This window comes from Rhineura floridana, chromosome 10 (assembly GCF_030035675.1).
Source record: "Rhineura floridana isolate rRhiFlo1 chromosome 10, rRhiFlo1.hap2, whole genome shotgun sequence".
NCBI classification, from domain to species: domain Eukaryota; kingdom Metazoa; phylum Chordata; class Lepidosauria; order Squamata; family Rhineuridae; genus Rhineura; species Rhineura floridana.
In genome coordinates, this window is record NC_084489.1 from 77,202,229 (window position 1) to 77,226,232 (window position 24,004).

General features: G+C 41.4%; 1 protein-coding gene across 6 annotated transcripts in view; it reads right to left on the reverse strand.

Moving 5' to 3' along the window:
- RBM33 (RNA binding motif protein 33) overlaps positions 1–24,004 on the reverse strand; it is a 121,974-nt gene that overhangs the window by 35,545 nt on the left and 62,425 nt on the right. For 5 of the 6 annotated variants that reach the window (XR_009758235.1, XM_061587580.1, XM_061587577.1 and 2 more), the window contains exons 11-15: positions 19,101–19,251; positions 17,554–17,888; positions 16,125–16,430; positions 14,005–14,283; positions 10,092–10,724 (exon numbers count right to left, since the gene is read on the reverse strand). Coding sequence is in view for 5 of the 6 variants with exons in the window: in XM_061587580.1 (XP_061443564.1) it covers positions 10,092–10,724; positions 14,005–14,283; positions 16,125–16,430; positions 17,554–17,888; positions 19,101–19,251 (1,704 nt within the window). In the remaining variant the exon portion in view is untranslated. Of the gene's footprint in view, positions 1–337; positions 721–10,091; positions 10,725–14,004; positions 14,284–16,124; positions 16,431–17,553; positions 17,889–19,100; positions 19,252–24,004 lie in introns of those variants that run through there. The other variant, XM_061587581.1, reaches the window with a different exon arrangement.

A 24,004-nucleotide genomic window follows, 5' to 3' on the forward strand; every position in this document is an offset into this window, starting at 1 on the left:
AGCCAAGTGGACTATGTACCTTGAGTGAAGTAGACGGGGGACGGGACAGACTGTTTTTCCTTCCAGTACTGATTTTCATTTTTAACACCTTCCATATTAAATGCTTAAGACCTAATCAGAGCCCATTCATAGATATCATTCCCCATTTGTTTCTAGCTACGCTGTCCTAGACAAAATGGTATTTCAGAAGTGAGAGCTGTCCTCAATATAGTTGTTCATTTCCTTATAATGGAACTGATGTTATGATCTATGAGATCACAATAAAAGGGCTATAAAAGTACAAATTATTTAAACATTTTTATTGCATGAGATGAGCAATACAGAAGCAAAAAAACAAAAAGTATACAATAATTGAACTTTTGGAACAGTTCCCATCTTTAGAGAGCAATGCTTGCTACCCAACTGTAGTGAATTTCTCTTTTCCCATGGCTCCATCTTTTCCATTCTTTTCACTCCTAATAGAAATGCCAATAACATGTGCAGATTGGAATTAAAAATAATAATTGTGCCAACTGCTATTTCAGCCTTTGGAGACGCTATGACTACCAACAGTTGCAATGATTACATAAAACAAAGCAAAGTTGCCGTATACAAAAGACCCACTAGTTCAGCTCTCCACAGAGATTAAGAGGCGTGTTCTTGGTCCAGTATTAACACTCAGCATTTTCAGACGACAGAGGACTAGACATATCACTCTGAGCAAGGGAGGCCAGTCTTTGGCTAAGGAGAAATCACCCAACAACAACATAAGATGGTTGAACAACAGTTAAAAATAAAGCATTATGTAATTCCATAGTAGTAAATGGGTAACATCCAACACATACAACTTAAATTCTCTCACCAAAAAAGTAAAATAGGGGCATTGTCTACAAACCTGCTTCATTAGACCGTCATCACTATGCTGGTGATATGAAGACACCATTTGCACTGTGACCTTAAAACTTGTTACTTGCTATCCCGCTAATGGATTTATAGTAAAGGAAACACTAGAAGGATGGTCCATATGTCAACCATGTCTGGCTCACAAGGAATTTTTTATCTGTGTGAGTAATTAATATCTTTTTTTGTTTCTGTGCTTTATAGTTGCATTGGGGAGATGAACGTAAAAATGCCTCCCAAACTTCTCAGCATTGTCTAGGCATTGTGAAGATACAGAAGCTTGGTCTTCTGAACTGATTTGTTAAGATTAAGCGGTAAGGGAAGAAATTCTTATTAATGGCTACAGCCCACATAATTCAAGGAATGGCAAGTAACTTCAAAATGGGTGGGGAAGGATATCAGCAACCACCCCAGACCATCCAGCTTCCACAAGTTCAATTCTCCAATCTACTATTTTCTCTTTTAGTGTCCACTTTCTATAAGAATGCCCCCACGTCTGTCCATGTGGTATTCCATCTGCAGCATCAGTTTGTCACAAGTGCTTCCTTTGTATGTATACTGTTTTTAATATCACTAAAGACGAGTGTGAAAGGGGTGCTAATTCTACCATTTCATGATTTAATACCTTTGGGGTACAGGGGAAAAGGAAGTCAAAGAATGTAGATCATCTGCATGTATAGAGTTTAGTGACAAAGTCATTTAAGAGTCAGCGTGGTGTAGAGCTGCATTCTTCAACCTTGGGTCACCAGATGTTGTCAGACTACAACTCCCATCAACCCCAGTCAGTTAAGATAATGGCCAAGGATGATGGGAGTTGTAGTCCAACAACATCTGGGGGTGCTCCTGGATTCATCTTTGTCACTAGAGGCCCAGGTGACCTCAGTGGCTAGGAGTGCCTTCTACCAGCTTTGGCTGGTAAGACAGCTGCGGCTGTTTCTAGACCGGGATAGCCTGACCATTGATGCCCACGCACTGTTAACCTCCAGGCTGATTACTGTAATGCGCTCTATGTGGGGCTACCCTTGAAGTTGGTCCGGAAGCTGCAGCTGGTGCAAAATGCAGCTGTGAGACTGCTCATTGGGGCAGGGTATAGCCAACATGTCACCCTGGTTACCTATTAGCTACAGGGCTAAGTTCAAGGTTCTAGTTTTGGTGTACAAAGCCCTATACAGCTTGGGGCCAGGATACATGAAAGACCATCTTATCCCTTATACTGTACACCCAGTCAATCACTGCGCTCTGCAGGTGAGGGCCTCTTGCAGATACCATCTTATCAGGAGGTCTGTTCTGTACAACATAGAAAATGGACCTTTAGTGTAGTGGCACCAACCCTTCGCAATTCCCTCCCCTTAAATATGAGACTGGCGCCATCTCCGTTTCGGCACCTACTGAAGACTTTCCTCTTACAACAAGTCTTTAAGTTGAGACCTTATCCCAGTCTGAGTCTATGTTAAAATTGCTTTTTAATGTTTTTAAACCTTTTTTAAAAAATAGATGTTTCTAAACCTTTTTAGATGCTTTTAAAGCTTTTAAAAATGTTTTTAAAGATGTTTTGTTTTAATATATTTTAAAGTCTGTTTTTATAATGTTTTACAGTGTTTTTAGTGCTTTTGTTTGCCGCCCTGGGCTCCTACTGGGAGGAAGGGTGGGATATAAATCAAACAAATAAACAAACAAACAAACATCTGGAGACCCAAGGTTGAAGAACAGTGGTGTAGAGATTAAAGTGTTGGACTAGGACCAAAGACATTTAGGTTCAAATCTCTACTTCATCATGAAGCTCACCTAAGACCAGTCACTCTCTCTTTATGTGTTGAGGATGAAGAAAAAAATGGGGGGACCATGAATGTACCCCTAAGGTGTAATAAAGGTTGCTGATATAAAATTATGATATGCTGTCAACTGTTGCCTGTAAATCATGTGATCCCTTTTCATCGAGTGCTGCTGAAAAGGAAGATGCCAGCAACACATATTACAGTTACTATGAGGTTAAGGAAAAGGCCAATATGGTTGAGGGAACGGGGTGTGTATGTGTTAATACAGAATCTAATGATGGAAGGACTGCACAATGAAACCAGAAGGTGGGAGGCACACAAACAATGAGATACGGAGCACAGGGATGTTGAGTCAAAGAGGATCCAGAAGACAGGGGAGAAACAGAGGCCCCAAGCCAGCAAGACTAAGCTCTAATAAATACAATGGGACTCAATTAAATAGACTAGATTTCATAGGTTTCAATGGGACTTAGGCCCAGTCTAGACAGTCACAGCAAGGGTGGCTGGCAATAATTCAGACTGCAGGTGGGGAATACCTATTCTTGAATGTCCCCTCGCATAGAACCCCCCCCCAACACACACACACTTTTTAAAAAAAAAGCATTATCAGGGAGAAAGGTCCTAGCCCGGCCTACTTTGTTGTGTTAGTATACTTGCATAGTGTTTTTAAGCAGGAGAGCACTTATGTTCCCCCACTTTCAGTCTGAAGTGGTTCTGTCCATTCTACTAACTCAGGATTCTTCCACCCTAATACTACTGCACATGTAGATCAGGCTTTAGTCACAACTACATTTATTTCAGATTGGGGGCAGAGTGGTTGGCAGCAAAATGGGCAGGCATTGTAAGAGACTGACTTAAGCAGGAAAAGAGTTGGGAAAGAATCTCATACAAGGTCTGCAGGGATGGGAAGCTGTGGCTTGTCTGAGGGAAGGTAGAAGCCTGAGCAAGTAATATGTTGCAGAATCTGTTTCACATACTTTAATACCCAAGTCAACATTCAGCTGCAACGTTTTTTAGTACAACAGCACAACTCAACTCTGGAAAAGTATCCACTGCAGACCAAGTACAAAATACAATTAAAAAATACAATTAAAGCTATGACATTGACATGGACATGGACATCTCCAGACAGTGGTGAGGCTCAGCACTGATCCAGATCCAAAAGAGGTGGAAAGGGCTCACCACCCCAAAAATGCTGCCACTCTCACTTTGCACCCAAGAAGGTCAGAGGTCATAAGAGAATTCTTGGGTTATATTGGGGGTCATGAGAGAATTCTTAGGGAACATTGAGAGGATCTTTAACAAAGAAACCCTAAAATCATGGCGCCAACACTACAGGCCAAGAATAGTCCTTAGACAACATGCCTTAAAAATAACCCGCAAAAGAAGTCATTCAGCAAAACTCTGAATGGCCATTCTCTAAAATCTTCCACCTAGTCAAAAGCTTTCTACTAAGAACCCATTGCCAACCCAAAAGGTACAAGACATGACATGAACACTCCTCCAAAGATGCAGTCACAGCAACTGAAGAGCATAGTTTCCTATTTATCAAATCAAGAGGTAGCAGAATGAAGGCAAGCTTAACACCACCACTTAGAAAATTCTTACATTCATGGTTACACTGGGGACTTCAAAGTATGCCACACAAAAAGGATGAGGCATAAAAGGATATTTCTGAGACAGTTTTTACTACATCAGTGATACATGCACCCAAGAAGCAGAGGAAAAGTGAAAAAGCTGCATTGTTTTGAGCAACAGACAGTAAGGTAGGAAGTCAGCTTTCTAGCACAAACTTAACCAGGCATTATCCCACCATACTCTTAGCAAGTGTTGGCAGATCTTGTGTGTTGTCAAAAGTCAACCTGGAAGTGCCTGTGTTTTGCCATTGGTGTCATGATTAAATTTGTTAAGTTTAATTATCTTGTTAAATTGAATTGTTCTTGGCCAGGTCAATATATTTATTATAGAAACTAAAATGGATACCCTACTTTTCTACACAAAAACTCAAGGTGGCTTATAATAATTTAGCATTTGTATTATTTTATATAGAAGTATATATATATATGGGTATCCACTACTAGACAAAACAAAGGAATTTAAAGAAATGTACATCATACAATTGTTAAATCTGTATAAATCTGCATATGCACAGAAAGAGTGTTTCTGAAGAAGACAACATGATGCTTTCTGGAACAGTCAACTGATTTCAGTGGGGCTTACGCTGTAGGAAACCTACAGAAGTGAAGCCTTACCTGTCCAGAAGTGCAAGTGCTTTAGTGGTTGTTGTGGGGGGGAGGGGGAGGCTAGTCATACTTTCTTGCTTGCCAAACCAAGTCCTTCCACAGGCAATGGTGCTGGCACACAAGGGACCCCAAAGCCTCCATTAACTCCTCCCCATCCTGATGCCCATAGAGAGAAAGAGAATAGGAAGAGGGAAGCAACATGGCAGGCACCAGTTTAGAAGGAGAGGGAAAGTGAAAAGCTCTCTCCTAAAATGACACCTTAATTGTTCTGGGCACTTTTAAAATTGTCTGAAAGTTTAATAGATTAATCAATCTGATGAAACACTGCAGCCCTCTGTAAAAGGAATTCTAATAGACAGTGTAAAAATGTTAAGATGTGAATAATTCTGTGCTTAGGTTTTACAGTACACTCTTCTTTGGGCCCAAAATGCAGTTAAGGAGAGACATTCTCCATTTCAGTATTTGTTTGAAATGTTCAAAGCATCCTGCAGATCAATGATTCAATGATCAGCAGGATTCCTGCCATGTATGCAATTTGCATAATTTTTCCTCCAGGCAGCAAAATGATTTTTGACTTGCAGAGAACAATTATCCATGACCAGAGTGCAGAGGCAGCTTGAAATACGTAAATTCCTACTTACAGAGCACCATTATGGGAAACAGCAAGTAATCTACATGCATCCTCCCAGGTGCTGCCTTCTCATGTGCTGTACTAGGGATGGGGAACTGGATCTGGTCAATGGGCCAGATCCTTATCTCCCCTGCCCCTTGCAGGCCAAATCTGACAGGTGGGCAGGGACAATTTGAAAGGGTGCTTTGAAGCATTGCGAAACCAGCTGATCACTGTTGCTTTAAAAGTGCTGAACAGCAGTCTTCGCAAGGCTCTTCGCAAGGCTCTTTGCAAATCTCTTCAAGGATCAACCCACTGGGAACTCCTCAGCACAGCCAATCCCAGTTGGCTTGCTCTCACAACCAATCAATTGACTGGTGGTGAAAGAAAGCCACCCTTGCCAATGCACAATCAGGAGTGCATTTCAAGGCTCCTGATTGTACACTGGCAGCCACATCTCCACCTGCCTCTCGCATAATATTACATACGATGCAGTGACATGTAATTCCCAATGAACATTTGAGCCCCATACTGTCCCAACTGACAGTCTATGTAGCATCCCACTCTACACCTACACAGAAGTGACTTCCATGTAATAAACTGTGAAGCAGCCCGGAGTGGTATGTTTCATGAGCAAACAAGAATGGAGGACTGCTTCTACAGTACACTTTTAAAGGAGACAGTAGCTGAATGACGCTGACTTTTCTTCAGACTTTTGAAAACAATGGAGGAAAGACTGCATTATCCAATAAATACTGCAGTTGGCTTTGCAAGTTACGCCTAACATGCAATGGCAAGGCTGTGCTGAAGAACTTCTTCAGCAACTCCAACATCAACTTTCCTGCCAATGGGCTCTCAGCATTGGAAAAATGTCTTCAACTGACTGGTAGGTCTTAATACTTGCAGAAAGAACTGCAATACTGGAAGATCAACTTACTGTTCAGCTAGAACATGACATAACTGACCCACCTGAGTGCAGGTTTTAACAAGGCTCTCAAATTCAAAATGTTGAACCAAAGGAAGTATATCTGGATGCCTCAAGGGGGAATTTCTAAAACATGGCCTACGCAGGACTCAGAACTAAACATACTTTTAAAGATGCTTTTACACTTTTTAAAAATATGTTTTTAAAGCTGTTTTGTTTTAATATATTTTAAAGTCTGTTTTTAAGATATGTTAGAGTGTTTTTCGTGTTTTGTTTGCCCCTCTGGGCTTCTTCTGGGGGGGGGGAGAAGGAGGAGGAGGATCTCTACCTCACAGAGGGCTTTGTCATCTTTTTGTAAGCTCAGACTATCAAAACTGTCCAGGCTGCCTGTGCTGTTGCCATTAACTCCCCTTTTCTCTGGGCAGCAGGTGGAACAAAGTAACATGGTTGTAGATTTCTGACAAACTACTGAAAATTTAATCAAACATCTTGATCTGAGTTTTCATGCTTAGTATCAATTTTCTGTACTATGGGGAACTGGGGGGTGAGCTGAAACACTGCAGCATACAAAGGAAAGTAGCTTTATACCTGCCTGCACAGAAAAATTGTTTCCCCCTATTTAGAACTGTAGAGGAAGATACAGCAAGTCCCTTAGGAACTTCACAGCATGAAATATGACTGTCTGTTGCAACAAGAGCAAATATATTACCAAAATATCCAGCCTTGAAAATTAGCCCCCAACAGTTACTAGCCTACAACATTATTTACTCACCTACTTACTCTTAAGAGCGGCTAGTGGAGAATGGACAAAGCACTCCACCCCCCCTTTCCCAGCCCCTCTTTATGACTAAAAAGCAGACTAGCAAGACATTTTGCAAAGTAGAAATGAGCACTCCCTCCCACCTCCATCAGCTCACTTGGTTTCTATGCTGAACAAACTTCCAATTTGTGGTGAAGGTTCAGATCACCCTGTCCCTTTGTCACCAGCCTACTATGTTTTTATACTAGATGTGCAGAAAGCAGAGCACCATCCTGCATGTCAGGCTCAGAAACCATGCATGTTGGTGTAAGAGACACCACCATCATCTTGCTGCATTTCTGTGTTGGATGCCCAGATCATGATGCTCATTCTTGTGGATCTAGCAAGTTGGCAGCAGAAGCGCTAGTCATTCTGTACCTTTGGCCCCAGCCAGCTGCGTGTCCATGAAAAACACCCAGGAGGTTCATCTGCTGAGCATCTAACACTGCAATGGGAAACTTCCAGCTTGCAAGCTTAATTAGGCCCACAAAGTCTCTGAATTTGGCCTCTGAGGCCATTTTGGGCAAGTCATTTGACATCAAGTTCATAGATCCATTATCTCCAATCTAAGCAAGTGCTAAGATCAGAGTTAAGTGATCTCTATCTCCAATTCTAGCACTAAGCATCACAGACCTAAGATTGGAGATTAACACTGTGGTGCTTAATGTTAAGATTGGAGGTAAGCCTCCAATTCTACCTTTTACCACCAAAGAGCACGCAGAGGCTTATCTCCAATTTTAGTGTGATGAGACTACAGCGCTAAGATCGGTAATACATTTGTGCTTGTACCACTGGCTTTGATGTCCTATGATGCTGGGTGATTGACAGGTGGATGGTCCTGCCCACCTGTAAAAATGGCCTGCAGAAGGTGGGCCCTGTATCCGGCCCTCTGGCCACAACATCTCCCACTGCCAAGGAGGCATAACAATCTGCAATTTAAAAAGTAACTTTAGCAGTGGGAGATGTTGCAGCAACATATTTTGAAGAAAGCACTGATTTCAGACAGATGCCTCCCCTGGGGACCAAGCTTCTTTGTATTTCATCCTCCATATATACACTGCCCCTCAAAAGCCTGCCCAGCCTTTCTGGGCTTCTTACTCCCCTGAACTGCTCTTTCAATTAAGCGGTACATAACTGAGCATCTTAAAATTATGTCCCTGTAATTTGAACTTTCTCAGTCTGATGATTGTTATTTTAAATAAAAGTGGAATACAGAGCTAATTTGTTTTTTTGGGGGGGGGATACCACAACACAGTAAATGAATTTAAAATTATTTTAACTTACTCCTAAGTTGTTTCCAATGCTATTCCTTTTGAATGGTACAAACAGAGAATATGACAATTACCAAGAATTTCGGGAATTGTTAAGTCCAACTCTAACTGGATAAACCTTTACAAGTAAAAGGGTCAGCACTAAATACCTGTCCCAAAGATCTTCCAAAGAATATTTCTACAACAGGAGTAGGTAATTTGTTCTAGCCAGTCAGTCTGCAAGTGGGCTGGAGGCCACATTTACTGTGAAAAGGACCTCACGGTAGACTCTTCTTGTTTGCATTCAGCATGGGATACAAAAATAAGCCCTCTCTGCCCACTTCTTCTCTCCACTACTGTTTATATGCACTGTGGCCCGAGGTTGCTTGCTGACACACAGAAGAGGACATTACTGCCTACTTGGGGTGGGGTGTAGAACCCTTAGGGAAAAGCTTTCCTAGAGACTGTTTAGTGTGTTTTAATACCAGCAAAATCTTGGGCCAGGGAATATACTTTTACGGGCAACAGCTAAGTTCTTTACTACTTGAAACAACACAAACACAACTTGGGATTCTCGTCATTATCGTCATTAAGAGACAGACTTGGGGGTGGTAGGAGAGAATATGCTTAAACATACATCTAACTTCCCTTCAACTTAAATCCATTTTCTCATCCTATTTTCCACCAAATTACTGACACCTGTCTTTTAAAGTACTTCAGCAAAGTTTCTTCTTTTCTTCTACACTTTCTGCATGAAATATGCTGTGTAACCTGCAGTTTATTACTCACTACTTCAAAGCAGCAATGAAAAAGAAATACACACATAATTTTGTTCCTTTTCTTGAATTGAGATTATTCTTCAATTTGTTTACACTTTTCTTAAGTCTGGCAATCTACTACTTAGCCTTCAGGTTGTAACCTAAGCACTTCTAAGCAGAGAGCAATGCTCTGGACACTACACTTCTGTGAAAGGAATAAAAAAAGGATTTTTCTTCTGGACATAACCACACATCCTTAGTGTTTGGTCTTTTGTTCACTATCCTTTTCTGACTGTGGTTAGGTACCAAATGCTTCTGACTTGGATAAAAATCAAAAGAGAGCTGGAAGTATTAGGAAGAGCCTGCTGGATCAGACCAGTGGCGTCCTATTCTCACAATAGCCAACCAGTTAGATGCCTGTAAGAAGCCCACAAGCAGGACCTGAGTGCAACAGCACTCTCTCCTCCTGCGGTTGCCAGCAATTGGTATTTAGAAGCTTCTTCCGAGTACTTCTATTAAATTATCCCCCTGTGGCCTGCCTTCTTTACGCTGGTTGTGCCTATACTGATCACTAACATGCCATTGCCCATCAGTTCAGCGAGGCCATTTGAGATTACAATATGGGAAAAGGTGCATGTGTTCCTTTAGGGGAAAATGATTATACATATCCTCACCCACACACAACTGTGCCAGTTCAAAATTAACAGGGGAAGACTTGAAAGGTGGCTTTTGTAAGCCTATGCTTATCAGTCTCCATTTCTTTGGACTTTTGCCAATAACACCAATAAAGAAAGACAAGGACCACAAAAAAACCCACAAGAAAACAAAAGACAGACAAGCCTGGTAACTTACCCCTCCTGACAATTTAATCACCCTGACTTTGGTGCCGACATGGGGCCCATCTCCACTACCACTGTTTGCCCGCTGCATGACAGTTCTTTTCACCCCAGGCCTCAGTTCCTGAGGTTGGCCTTGTACTGATGCCACCCGAGCAATCTGAGAAGGGTTCAGGTGTGTCGCAGCAGGCTTTGTTTGCAACCCTTTATATGGTAGTTGGAGCTCATTTTCAGGCACCATTCTAGTCTGTCTTAGCTGCTTTACAGTTTTTATTTGCTGTCCTTGAAACTGTGCGTTATCTCCAGCCTGCAGAATGTTTGTGGGCTTAGGCTGACTAGCGGGGGGGTTTGAAACTACTGGGTCTTGCTTTTTAACCATCAGCCTATATTTCACATTTTGGCGGGGCTGTGCGCCAGGAAGGGGAAGCAATGGATTTCCGTTGGTGGAAAATTGTGAAGTTTCTTCCTCCTGTGGTTGTACCAAAGAACACTGCTGCTGCTGTGCAAGCCTTTCAAGCAACTCTTTTTTTCGAGCCCCAGCTTGAAGTTGCCGCCTGAGCTCCTTTTGTTTCAGGATCTCTTCTCTCAGACGTTTTTGTTCTTCTATCTTTAAGCGGTAAAGTCTTGTTTCTTCATCTTCATCAGGAAACTACAGAACAGCAAAGGAAACAAGTTATAGGGGTAGTAACTCTTAGCCATCTTTATCAAAACTGGGGTGGCTTTTCAGAAGGTAGCATGTAACAACAGACTCTCCAAAGAGCATTTTAAATCAACTGAAATATGTTGCTAATGCTTTTAAATGGCATAGCTACCAATAAAAGTTTGTAACTAAGCATGCTATGAAGAGTCAAAAAATACATGACTCTAGTTTGGACTTTAAAAAATACAAAAAGGATCAGAATGCTGAAATGGAAGCCTTCTAAAACAGAACTCATTTAGAAGTTGCTGAAACCAATTAAACTATTAATATAATTCAAGATCTCAAAATATTGTTTCAAATGGAAGCTGTAACAATACAGAGGCAGCCCACTGTCACATGGGTTTTATCTTGCTCTTTTCTGACAAACTAACAAAAGGTAGGGTAGTAAATGACCTGAAAGGCCCTGATTAGAACTATTGATTTTTCTTACAGAATTTTCAGCCTGATCTGAAACTCATTTGTCACACAATAATTGGTTATAATGAACAGCACAAGTCAATCTCTCTGACCTTGAACTCATGCGCTCCCTTCAGAATTAAAATGTTGCCAAATGCAGTGCTGGAATATTAATGGTATATCAGGAACAGCTTTTAATATTCCAGTCTTAAGCTGTTCTGAAAGTATTATACCCTTTGCGCATCAAACAACCTTTCTAAGGGGCCTAAAATTCTGGCAGAAAACACATCCTTGCAGGAAGCTACAGGGAAATCAAGAACATAAAAAAAGCAGCTTCCAAGTATTGCTCCTGAGTTGGCAAGTTTCAACAGTATATATATATTAAAGGATAATGTAATAGACTAAAAACTGCTTCATACTAAACACTACAATATTTTTAATTCCCCAAACCACCAAATGGATATGCTTCATTTAGTACACATCTTGAAGGAAGCCCTCCTTTGGCATGCAGCAGCTTAGATTACCTGCACTTGGAGGCAGTGAGAAAACAGAAGATTCTACATCATGGAAGCAATGTAACATTACTTGGAACTAGTACACATCACAGATTACTTTCACAAAGATATCATTCTCTTGTGCAATGTTCATGTTTAACTGTCAGATAAGATGGTTAGAAAGTCATCAACTGGAATGCACACAAGTGAAGCTAGAACCTGTAAGCAGCAGCTCTCCAGTCTATTACTATTATCAGTTACAGCTGCACACTACTTTGAATTTGCAAGGCTCGTTTCTATATCTACGTTCCCCCAACGATCCAAGGAGATAGAAATACGGTAAATGGGAACAGTGATCTAACTAAATGTAAGATGTTAAATGATTCCATGGCAGAGCTGACATTCATCCCAGAGTACCAAATCCAGCTTTCTGTCCACTGGACCAGACTGACTTCCTTGATTATCTGGAACCAAAAAATTGAGAACACTGCAGATAGCCATCCATCCAAAACTCAATCAGAAAGCTTTCTGCCCCCAAGTCAAAGCTCTAGGAGAAATTAATCCTTTAGTGCACGTGTTACTTGCCAATTCATCCAAAGGGACCCGTTTCACCAACTGGGTACAGTTACTCCACATTCTAGATAAAACCTAAAGCAACTGATCAGCAAAAGTCAACCTTTGTTAGCATTTACAATGACACATTATAGATATGTATTAATCATGCCTATTTGTAGGGGATAACAACAGGAATTAGCAGTTATATAGTTCTTTAAAGTATTCAAAGCACTTCACATGCATTATCTCGCTAATTCTTACAACCATCTTGTAAGGTAAGGTCAGTATTATCTCCCATACTACAGATAGGTGGCTGAGGATAACAAAACTAAAAGCCACTAGTCCTGGCTCACACATAATGCTAAGCCAAGACATTACAGTTGCAATCTCTTCTCTGGAAGCCTTCCCATTTGCACTAAGCCATGGTTTGGCTTTAGTGTTGCATGCAAATGAGATCACAGTGAGTTCACTGCTAAGAGAGACTTAAACTAGGGTCTCTCATAGTACAGTAGCGCCCCACTCATGCGGCAGGTTAGGTTCCAGACCCCCGCCGGAAAGCGAAAACTGCCAAAAAGCGGATCAGCTGTAGCGCAGGGGTCTGGAACGTAACCCGCTGATCGCACCAGAAGAGGAGATCAGATCTTCCCCTCCTCGGGCACAATCAACTCTAGCGAGTCTGATCACGCCAGAAGAGGAGAAGATCAGCTGTAGCACGTTACAGCTGATCTTCCCCTCCTCCGGTGCGATCAGCTCGAGTGCAGGAGTCTGACCACCCCCGAGGAGATCAGCTGTGATCTTCCCCTCCTCTGGCGTGATCAGCTCGAGTGGGAGAGTCTGATCTCGCCAGAAGAGGAGAAGATAAGCTGTAGAATGCTACAGCTGATCTTCCCCTCCTCCGGCGCGATCAGCTGGAGTGCGGGGAGCTCCAGCCCCCCCTCCAGCTGATCGCCCCACTGGCGCCGTATTAGCAGAACACCAAAAAGCGGGGCCCTACTGTACCTCAGTTCTCCAAAATCACCAAACAAAACAAAAATAGGCTAATGTGTGCTGATCCTTGTTTCCATAAACAGAAATTCCATTAATTTAATATTTAGTCTTATCTTTCCAACTTCCTAATAGGTATTATGTAGTGGATGCTGTGTTCTACTCAAGTATTTTTGGGTGCAAAACCCCCTGTGGACAGGATTTAAGGCAGAGGTGTTTATCCCACAACCTGTGGACAACGTACGTCCTATGTTTTGATTTTCACCAGATCTAGTTGCTTGGTTTATCCAGACAAGCAGCAGATGCCTTATTTTTTACGTAAGCATTTCAACTTGTGAAATATTTAATCTTTTCTGTTATTTTAACTTGAATTATTAACTAGATTTTACTAATTTTAATTACATTTTATTATTGCTCCCCCATTTTAACTTTGTAAAAGTTGAAAAGCCATTTATAAATATTTAAATATAATTATTAATAATTATTATATCAACCACCATCTCCCAGAGATACCTGCCCCCACTTCTCCTTCTAGTAAAATGTACATTTGACTCTCAAAATTTATGACAGAGAGCTCGAATTCCTGATCAGAGCTTGCAATAAGAGCTTTATGCTGAAGTCACAGACGTGACTCCATGTTATCACTCGATGGGGATCAGCAATATGTAAGTGGCCCATGTGTATGCTGATAAAGGTGTTTTTCATCTCTCTCCAGTTTGCTCATCTGTGCCTGCCTGGGAATTGGTACTGATACAGAAATCCATGTATGATAAGAAAAAAAAAATGAGAAGAGCCCTCACCTCTGGCTCAGATTTCACCTCCACTTTAGGTTGTACCACTGGAGTAACTGCTCTAGGTCTCATCTCAGTTCTCCCCTGTTGGTTCTTCACACCTGCAACAGGTCTCACGGTGGTGCTGGTAATGGGCTTTACTTGAGCAGCAGGTGCTGATGTCCGCCTGTTAGCAGCCTCAATTGCATGCAAAGGTGCTATTGGCAATTCCCGCAAATTACTGTTCCTTGGAGCAGGCGACTGGAGTTGCTGATTTGGACGCTTTACAATGTTTTGTGTTGGTGTATTCTGAAAGAATCAACATTTATTTTAAAAATTCCTAATATTACTGAGGTCTTAGTATGCAGTGCAAAGATTTTGCTGCAGCATCATGGAGATTTGATGGACTATCATCCAGGGAGAACAAAATGTGGCATGGATGCAACTATGGAAGTTCTGAATCAGATTTCATTTCACACCCATTTCAATAGCAAATGCAGGTCTATTTACCCCTTTGCCAAGCTAATGGTAACAACAGGCCTGGATACGCTATCAGCACTGGAATGTTCCAAAGAAAGGAACAGAACTAACAATCAGCCAGCTGTCCTGAGAAACTTCCCCCCCATAACTAAATTTTCTAAGGAAGTAAAACTATTAACTCATTCATTCACCCCAGGGCCCCAAGAAGCGAAGTCGAACAGAAATGAAGGAACTATGCACTCTTAAGTGATTTGAAAACTCTTTAACCCACTAAAGACAGCAGAGGAAAAAGTCAATCATGGATCTCTATAAATCTATAGATTTGTAACAAGAGATGAACAAATGTAGCCATCTTCACTACCAGACATGCCCTTCCTTAAGCACACAAAAACAGCCAGTCCTTCACATCCCCACCCTCTCTTCTTTCAAAATCTTTCAGACAATCACATGACAAGCCTTCTCCTGGACTATCATCACTTGTTTGCTGCATTCTCTGTCAGTTAATCAACTCAACCTCATCACAGCAGTTTGTAATCCAATCCTTGCCCTTCCCCTTCCAACTTTGCCCCATGTACCTTAACTTCAATAGCAGTCCAAATGGTAGGGCTATTTCTGCACTCATCTATCACACTGATGATTCTCTCAAATAGGATCAAGGTCCTAAAATAGCATAAGGTAGGGCTGCAATAAGTCATTTGCCTGATCGCTGGAAGATATTCAAACTGCCCTCCCTTGGATGGAGAGTAAGGAACAACCCCTTAACATGGTATTGTGAAAGATGCCCATGGAACTCTCTTCTCTCCCCCAGCAGTTTCAAAGGAGGCAAGCAAGGAACAGTTTTCAAACCCAGCTCCTGTTTAATAATGGGAAGAGGAGCAAGGGTTGTCTCAAAAAGTAAGGGGGTGAGACAGAAAAGATGTCGTTCCAATAACAGCTCCTCACTTCAGCTACAAGCTCCTTCGTACAGCCCCAATACTAATAAAACTACTCTGCAACTCAAGCTCTGTTAAAGACTCTATTCAAATGAGTGTGCTCTCTTTTGTTCCTAGTACTAAGCAAGAGGAGAAAGATGTGTGCACAGAAGCCATGATGCATCCCCCTTTAACACAGAGGCAACATCACAGAGGATGTGCAAGGGAAAAAAACATTAGTAATGTCACACTGTACAACAAAAGTGTCTAAAACCTATGGGCAAACAGGTAGACCCCCAAGGTTTTCTGTGCACCCCCAGGATCTCCCCACACTTTGTCATTTTTTTCAGTTTTTTAAAATTACCTACGAGTTCCTTGCTGTGTTACCAAAGTGTATTTGGCTTTGTTTGCAGCCCCTCATGGATCCCACCCTGTTTCCTGGAAGGTGGGAGAGAAATGAAGCCTAGGAGGGTGCGAGTGGAAGTGCCAACAGAGTGTGAGATGGGGAAGGCTCAGGCAAGCAGCACAAGGCATGATTGCTTCCTAGAACTATTATAAGCTATGCAACAGATATTCAGAAATAAGAGAAAACAATTGGGAGGATATTGTTATACGCACAGAATATATGAGTAGGAAGTGGGAAAGAGCCAGTTGCAGGAGAGATTACGATTCACACATTTTTAAAATATGAAAGTTTGGGTAGTCTTTCCTTCTACTGGCACATGCATGTTTCTATCACAGAACTTAAGAAATACTTACATGCCTGGCCTTTACCAGACCTTGTCGTTGCTGACACAGCATCCGACTGCCACTTGACTGTTGCTGCGAAGTCTGCATATGAGGTCTAAACTGGGATGGAGCAACAGGAATCAGAGGCTGGGGGGGCACAGCAAGGAGGTGGTGCTGCTGCTGGTGTGGTTGATGCTGCTGGTGGTGCTGCTGCTGCACAGTTTGTGAATGCTGCTGATGCAGCTGTGGATGCTGCTGATGCGGCTGTGGATGGGGCTGGTGCTGTTGCGGTGCCTGTGGATGCTGCTGGTGTTGCAAAGGAGGGTGCAAGGGACCCTGCAAATTTTCAAAGAAAACACATGGGAGTTGCAAACTCAGAAAAGGCCTGGTCCTATTGAAGTGACAAGTAGCAAACAGGACTCAACAAGCACTTCACCAGCTCTTTGCATACCACAGTTACTATGATTAGCAAAGAAAAGGCCCATATTAAGATCACCATCAACCAGTTCTAGTCTAAGGTGAAGTTAGGCTAAACTAAAGCGCTGTACTGTATGAAAGTATTGTTTCAGTTGTTCCTTTTTTAAAAATGGAAGAGTCTAACAAAAGTCTGAATGTTTTCAACAATTACTGAAGTATTTTTTACATATAAAAAGGGCTCCTGCTGGGAGGAAGGGCGGGATATAAATCAAATAATAAATAAATAATAAATAATAAATAAACAGCCTCAAGATGTGAAATGACAGCACGACAGCAGCCGCTGTGTATTTCTTAGCATCCTTGCATGAAAGGCAATTGTACCAGCAGAGGGTGCTCTAACCTCTGCAGTGAGTTAATGTGGCTGTTTTCTAGATGTATGCTTAATCACTTCACTGTACAGGAACTTGTTTTTAAACAATAGATTATTTTCATATTTCTTCTGGAATAAATCAATTTAGGGAAGCATGGAATATTGAACAAAATGTTGCATTACAAACTTTTCTAATCTCATTAGCTGTGAACAGCTTCACAAAAATGAAAGCAGTTTAATATCTTCACTTTGAAGCACTATGCCGATATAAAGTTGCCACTAACTCTCATAATTCAATTAGCACTGGGCACAGGGGGGGGAACATGTTTTCATGCTTGGCACAGCAATGAAAAGGTACATTTAAATTTCATCTGTATTTTGTAAAATCAATTCAAACATTAAGCATTCTAATTCTGTGCACAGGAGAGCTCCTCAAAGGTTTCCACACCTTTCTGCTTAAGCAACAGTTAGAGGCTCTTAAAAAGTAGCTAAAAGTCATCCCCTGTGCACACTCACTCTATTCTCAAGCACACAGCTAGAAAGATCAAGATGGGGGAGAGGGTCAACTAAATATGTTTGTGACATGCTTTAAAGTCCCTAAAGTCTTTTGAGAACCCAGGCTAAAGCAGTCACAATACTGCTAAATGGAGAACTCTTGCTGTGATTTCCTACCTGCAAATTAGGCTGAGTGAGAGTTGTCAAAAACGGTTGCCCTGGCACTTGCATGTACGACTGCCTGGGAGGGAGGAAGGGCCGTGGATTTGCTGCTCCAGGCTGGCTGAAGTGAAGGACTCCCACTGGGCCCTGCGGCTGAATGTTTGGCCTCACCATTCTCTCTCTGGGAAACATGGGCTGCTGCTGCCCCTGTTGATTAAAACCTGGTCCAGGCTGACTGAAAGGAAGCGGACTTTGGCTGGGAACAGGATGGGTGCTGTTAAGGAGTGGAGGAGGTAGTGGAGGAGGGGGGCTCCGCTGCTCAAACAAGTGATGGCTGGGGAATCTCGGCTCTGTCAAAAACAAACACAATCATGAAACCAACATATCCACAAAGCAAACTGAGGAGCCTTCCCAACCTTCATGCCTCTGCTTTAAATAAAACCCACGTAGGACGCTGCATATTAAATTAGACTCAGCCTTCCTCAACCTGATGCCGTCCAGATGTTTTGGACTGTGACTCCTATCAGCCCCGGCCAACACAGCCAGTGGGCAGGATGACAGGAACATGGGCACAAAACATCTGGCAACTGGTTGGGGAATGCTAGTTTAGACTATTTGTCTATCTAATCCACTGCTGCCTACACTGACTGGAAGCGGCTCCCCAGGACTTCCACGCAGAGGTCCCTTCACATCATCTACTACCTGACTCTTTAGCTGGAGATGCATGGGACTGATCCTGCCACCTTCTGCCTTCAAGTATGTGCTTTGCCACAAAACTAAGGTCCCTTCATCACAACATTCTCTAGACTGCACAGATGCTGCTTTGGGGGGGGGATGCTTTTGTTACTTATACCAGTCACTAACAGCCTTGGGGTGGAGAGGATTGGGGTTTGAAAGGACCACTAGTCCCTGTAGTCCAAAAGCCTTCTCCAAAGCAGAACAATTGCTCACAATTCTGCCCTGGCCCCAATCAACCCACACAATCCGGACAACCTACAAGCAAGCAGAACAATTCATGCCAGTATGGGAATTCAAAAGAGGAAAACAAATTTCAATTAGAAGTCCCATTACTTAACTGAAAACATCCAACCTTAGTCATACTCAGAGTAGACCAACTGAAATTAATGGACAACGACTAACTTAGGCCCATTAATTTCTATGAGTCTACTATGGGTAGACCTCAGCTGAATACAGTCCTAACTGCTCACAAGTCGTATACTTGGGAGGTTAAATCCCACCAGTTACAATGGAACAGACATCCAAGTTGTGTCTATAAGAGTTTCTGCCACTTTTACTATCTGAAGCTTACACATTGCCTTCTTAAATTTGTTACAATAACGTAAAAAAATTGTTAAAAATGTACAGGAGAGAAAGGTATCAGCCATATTATTGTGAGAATTGGTATCTAATCACTAAATTCTGAGCTCCAGATAGTGGAGGATTTAACAGCTTAAAAATGGCCTAGAGGTGGCAGATGAGAAAAGTTCTTGGCTCAGCAGTTAAGACAAAGGCCAACAAATCTCCTCCATAAGAACCAAATAAAGATGCAAAGTGGACACTACCTCCCATGAAGAAAGCCTCTCTGTCCTGTGGAGGTGGGGGTGGCAGAGGGGGGGGTGGCCCTCTCCACTGATCTTGGAGGGAGAGTCTTGGGGCTTGGCTGAAGTTGGTAGGAACTGGTCCACCGGGGTTCTGCTGAAACTCTGGAGGACCCTGAATAATACAGGAGGAAGGGGGGACGACACAAATGGGGTTAAAATATTTTGGAGCATTTCTTCCACAACTCATTTATTTATTTATTCCAATTTCATTCTAGATTGCCTATCCTCTCAATTGGGAGAACATTATACTGAACCTAATAAAAACTCACTACACACAGAGCCTAACTATTCAGAATATATATACCGAGAGAAGATCAAAGTATATTTCTGTAATCTGTACAAATTGGCACCCCTACTGAGTCATATCTTCCACTGTGCTAATGAACACTGAACCTCAGCACAGCATCTTTACAATGAATTCAAAATGTTTTAATAATCACAGCAGCGCCACAGGAATGCCATCTCTTTTCAAGCTTAGTGAAATCCATGCAATTATTGACCTTCTATCCCATTAATCCAAAAGTCTGAATGTCTACTTTAGAAAATGCTCCTGACATTTATCTCTTTAAACCATGCTATTCTTTGCTATCTATTTAGTACAACCTAAGCAACCAAAATGAAGCTACTTTAATTTTCTGGATGTCATAAATTGATTTTCCCCCCATTCTGAAGTAAAGAAATCATATATCAAGAATAACAGGGAACCAATATTTGACAAAGCACACAACCCTAAATACTTAAGCATCTGAAACACTCATTACAGAAGAGATACAAAAACTTAACATAGATCTGCCACCCTTGGTTTTAAATAAATGCTTTAGAGTAAAACAATATTCAACTATTTCACAATCAGCAATGGAAGCAGCCATTTAAAATTTAAGCTCAGTAATTGATTTTTTCTCCTTTTGTTCATATGAACGAACATGCCATATCATCTGCTAAAAAGAGAAGGACCATTTATAACATAAACACCAATTAAATAATTAACAGAAAGCAATATTATGTTGTCACATCTCTTCCTACAGCACATGAGTCAACAGCATACTCAGCTCAGCAGTGTTGTCAGGGAAGCATTTAAAAATGAGTATTGCCCACAATCAGTATGTATACATACCATTAGCGCACAGGCTTTTTAAAAAGGATTCCTGGTGTGGAAAGAATGCTCTCCAGTCAATTGACTGTGCTCCAAAGGACAGAGTTTATTGGGAAATACATATACCAACGGACCATTGGGAGACGGGCCACTAACAACCTTCTCTACCCAAAACATGCCAAGCAGAGCTTTATAAATGGGTTACACGTCATACTTATGTCATAGCTAAAAAGCATACCTTATAACCATGTATAGTAATATTTTACACCTTTTGGGTGGTCACTTTGCACATTGTTGCCCTGCCCATCCATGTGCCGGTAAAGAAACCACTGATCTATAGATGTTCACGGATAGTACCAATCACCCTTTTTGGCTTGTTTATCTAAACTGACTTTCCTGATGTGAAATCTTTCGGCTGACCGCTACTTCCCTATTTAGTCTCTTAGAGCCTTTCGAGATTACTTTCGCATTCATCCATTCATTCATTCATTCATTCATTTATTTATTTATTAAAAGCCTTTGCATGTGCTTCTATGATAAATCAGAAACCTGAAATATTAAGGGATATATATATCCCGCCCTTCTCCCAGCAGGAGCTAAGCTGCACCTTAATATTTCAGGTTTCTAATAGGCCTTCATCATTTGATGAGTTTATAAATCATTCCTCACTGGACAAATCAAGGGATACAAGGAATCCTGTGCACGTTGGGAACTAATAAGTCTGTGGCATTACAATAAAGCTTACTTCAACATGCACAAAGTTAGCTGGAAAACTATTCCACACAAGGCTAAGAACTGAACTATGAATGCCTGCATTCCTGTGCCAGCTTATATTCTGGTTTCCACACATTTCAAGGAGCTACATATTTTAAAATGGCAGCTGCTCCAGCACCAAGTTATGGGGACAGCTCCCATAACAGGGCTACGAGATAGTGAGATTCCCTACTCCAGTAGTTCCCAAACTCTTCCCCACCCCCCGCAGATCACTTGAAAATTGCTGAGGGTCTTGGTGGACCACTTAATGATTTTTGTGCCTTTTGTAACAACTGTAATGCACTGTGCTAGATGCTGTATGACTTTGCATTGTATTTTTATTCATTTATTTCTTATATATTGCATTTTATTGTATTACAATAAAAAGCAGTATGAATGTTCAGTGGAATGGATATGCCATCTCCCGTCTTTACAAATCTACATACACACAGTGGATCACCTAAATGAACCTTACAGACCAGTGGTGATCCATGGACCACAATTTGGGAAACCTTCTCCTACTATGAAATCCACACTGCTTATCCCATCCTTAGCTGCCCTTTATAACCTTGGGCACACAAACTGACCATAAATTAGTCTTCTTAATCTAGTCCAACTATAATGTTAGAATGACAGAGTACCGTCACCTTTTTTTATTTGGCTGCCCATGTCAACCATTTTGTGTTGTCACCCATAACATTTTTATCATGATATGAATACTGGCACCACTTCCCCCCCCCAAAAAAAGCACTACTTGTATCATTAAAATCACTTTTTTAATATCACTTTTTGAAAACCCAAAGTATAACACACACAACTATTAGCTAGAGATGCATTGTATTAATCAGGGGGAAAACACAAGCACAGTACAATCCTGTGGAGTGTGAAACATTTAAGTATCATTGGATCCATGGATATATCCATTCACAATTCTACCATTACAGCTGAGTGACAAATATATCAAAATAGTGTATGTCTTTTAGATCTTGAGCCAAGGTGATTTCTCTTGAAAAGATATTTACCTGCCAACATTTGACATTCTAGTTAAATTTAGAAGTCAGAATGCTATTTTTGTGGTGCTCAGCAACAGATGTACTGCAAATTGAAGGAAAGTGAGCATACCGTTCGTTGTTAACAGACACAGAATAAACTCTGATGTGCACAGCAGTTTCTTTTTCATGGTTTCATGTGGACAGTTTCAAGAAGCAAAATGGAAATGAACTGCCTTCAAGTTGATCCCGACTTATAGCAACCCTATGAAAAGGGTTTTCATGGATTACCAATGCCTTCCTCTGAGGATGACAGGCAGTGACTGGCCTAAGATCACCCAGTGAGCTTCATGGCTGTGTAGGGATTTGAACCCTGGTCTTCCAGGTCATAGTCCAACACTCTAACCCAGCCTTTCCCAACCAGTGTGCCTCCAGATGTTGTTGGACCACAACTCCCATCAGCCTCAGCCAGCATTGCCAATGGTCAGGAAGATGGGAGTTGTGGTCCAACAACATCTGGAGGCACACTGGTTGGGAAACAGTGCTCTAACCACTACACCACACTTGCTCTCACACCACACTGGCTCTCAAGAAGCAACAAGATGCTAAAAGTAGCATCCTTTTTTTAAGCAGATAAAATTGATCTTGATTCTTTACATGGTCTAAATCCAAACACTGCAAGACTGTATTTTGGTATAAAGCATTTTTGGCATGTGCTGCCATTTAAAAAAAAACTCTCACCAAGGAAATTGAAGAGGTTCATGGCTTTAGAGGAGAGCACATATATTTGAGACCATAGCCTGGGAAAAAGCCAAGTATTTTCTCTCCCACTTCCCACTGCAAAGCACAGTCCAGGCTACACCATCTCACAGGTCTTGCTTGCTGATCTGAGAGTTCCAGAACAGTATATCCAACAAGGTTTCCAATTAGATATTCACTTATAAAACATTGAGCTTGAAAGCCATTTAAACAGTGGTATATTTCAAAAAATCCCACATTCTATAGTAAGAACATTTCTATATTATAGCTCATAACCGTGTTCAAGGGGCTTCATTTCACTGCCTTGGGTTCCACAATAAAAAAGGTGGGATATAAATGTAAGGAAATAAGCAAATAAAAACATCTACAGCCTCAATAATCCTTAAAGCAGCCCTTAAAGTAAATTAGCATATCTCCATATTGTAAATGGGGCAACCAAGGCAAGACAGTGTGGATTGCCTTTGACAACCTAGTGAGCTTATGGCAGAGGCAAGATCAACTCCAGACTCTTAACCACAAACTGTTCTAAGTCTGTACGTGATGGCTTTTAAACTCAAAACTTGTGTGAAATCAAGGCTGTTACCTACTTATAGAAATCTTCATTGACTGGTTGAATTTAAAACTGACTAAATCTGCTTATGAATGAAGCAGTAATTTAATTAATGCATTTTAGTTAATGCATGTAGGGATCACAGCAGGCAGCATCTTAGAAGAAGCATTCGCATCTGCTACAGAGATGCCTTCTACTTAGTTTTAATACATACATGTATTCTTAAGAATCCACGTGTTGCCTAATTGATGGGGGATACCTTTTTAGTCAAAAGGTTTGTTATTGATCTGACCAATCAAACAAACAGACGCTATAGCCTTGTGTGATGTTTAATAATTCTGGGGAAGGAACTGGTAATCCCACCCCATATATACGGTCTGGCTAGTAAACATCGTAAGACGTCACCCTAAGAGTCGGAAACGACTCGCACTACAAGTGTGGGGACACCTTTACCTTTTTTTTGTCTATCACTAACTAGAAGTTGCAAGTTGTTGCTAAACTAAGCCTATAAAAAAGATTCACCAAGCATCATTTGGCAATTTTTCTTTGCATATGTGCTTCCTTTAAGCATCATATCCAAGGCTTAACCAGGAAGTTATCAATTATTTTTGCAAAACCTCAACACTAGCTAACTTGTCTACAGTTTGTTATGAAGATCTGAATGACTCATTGAGCATGACTTCCACATATGCAGGCAATCCTACTTTCTGAAAGAACATGA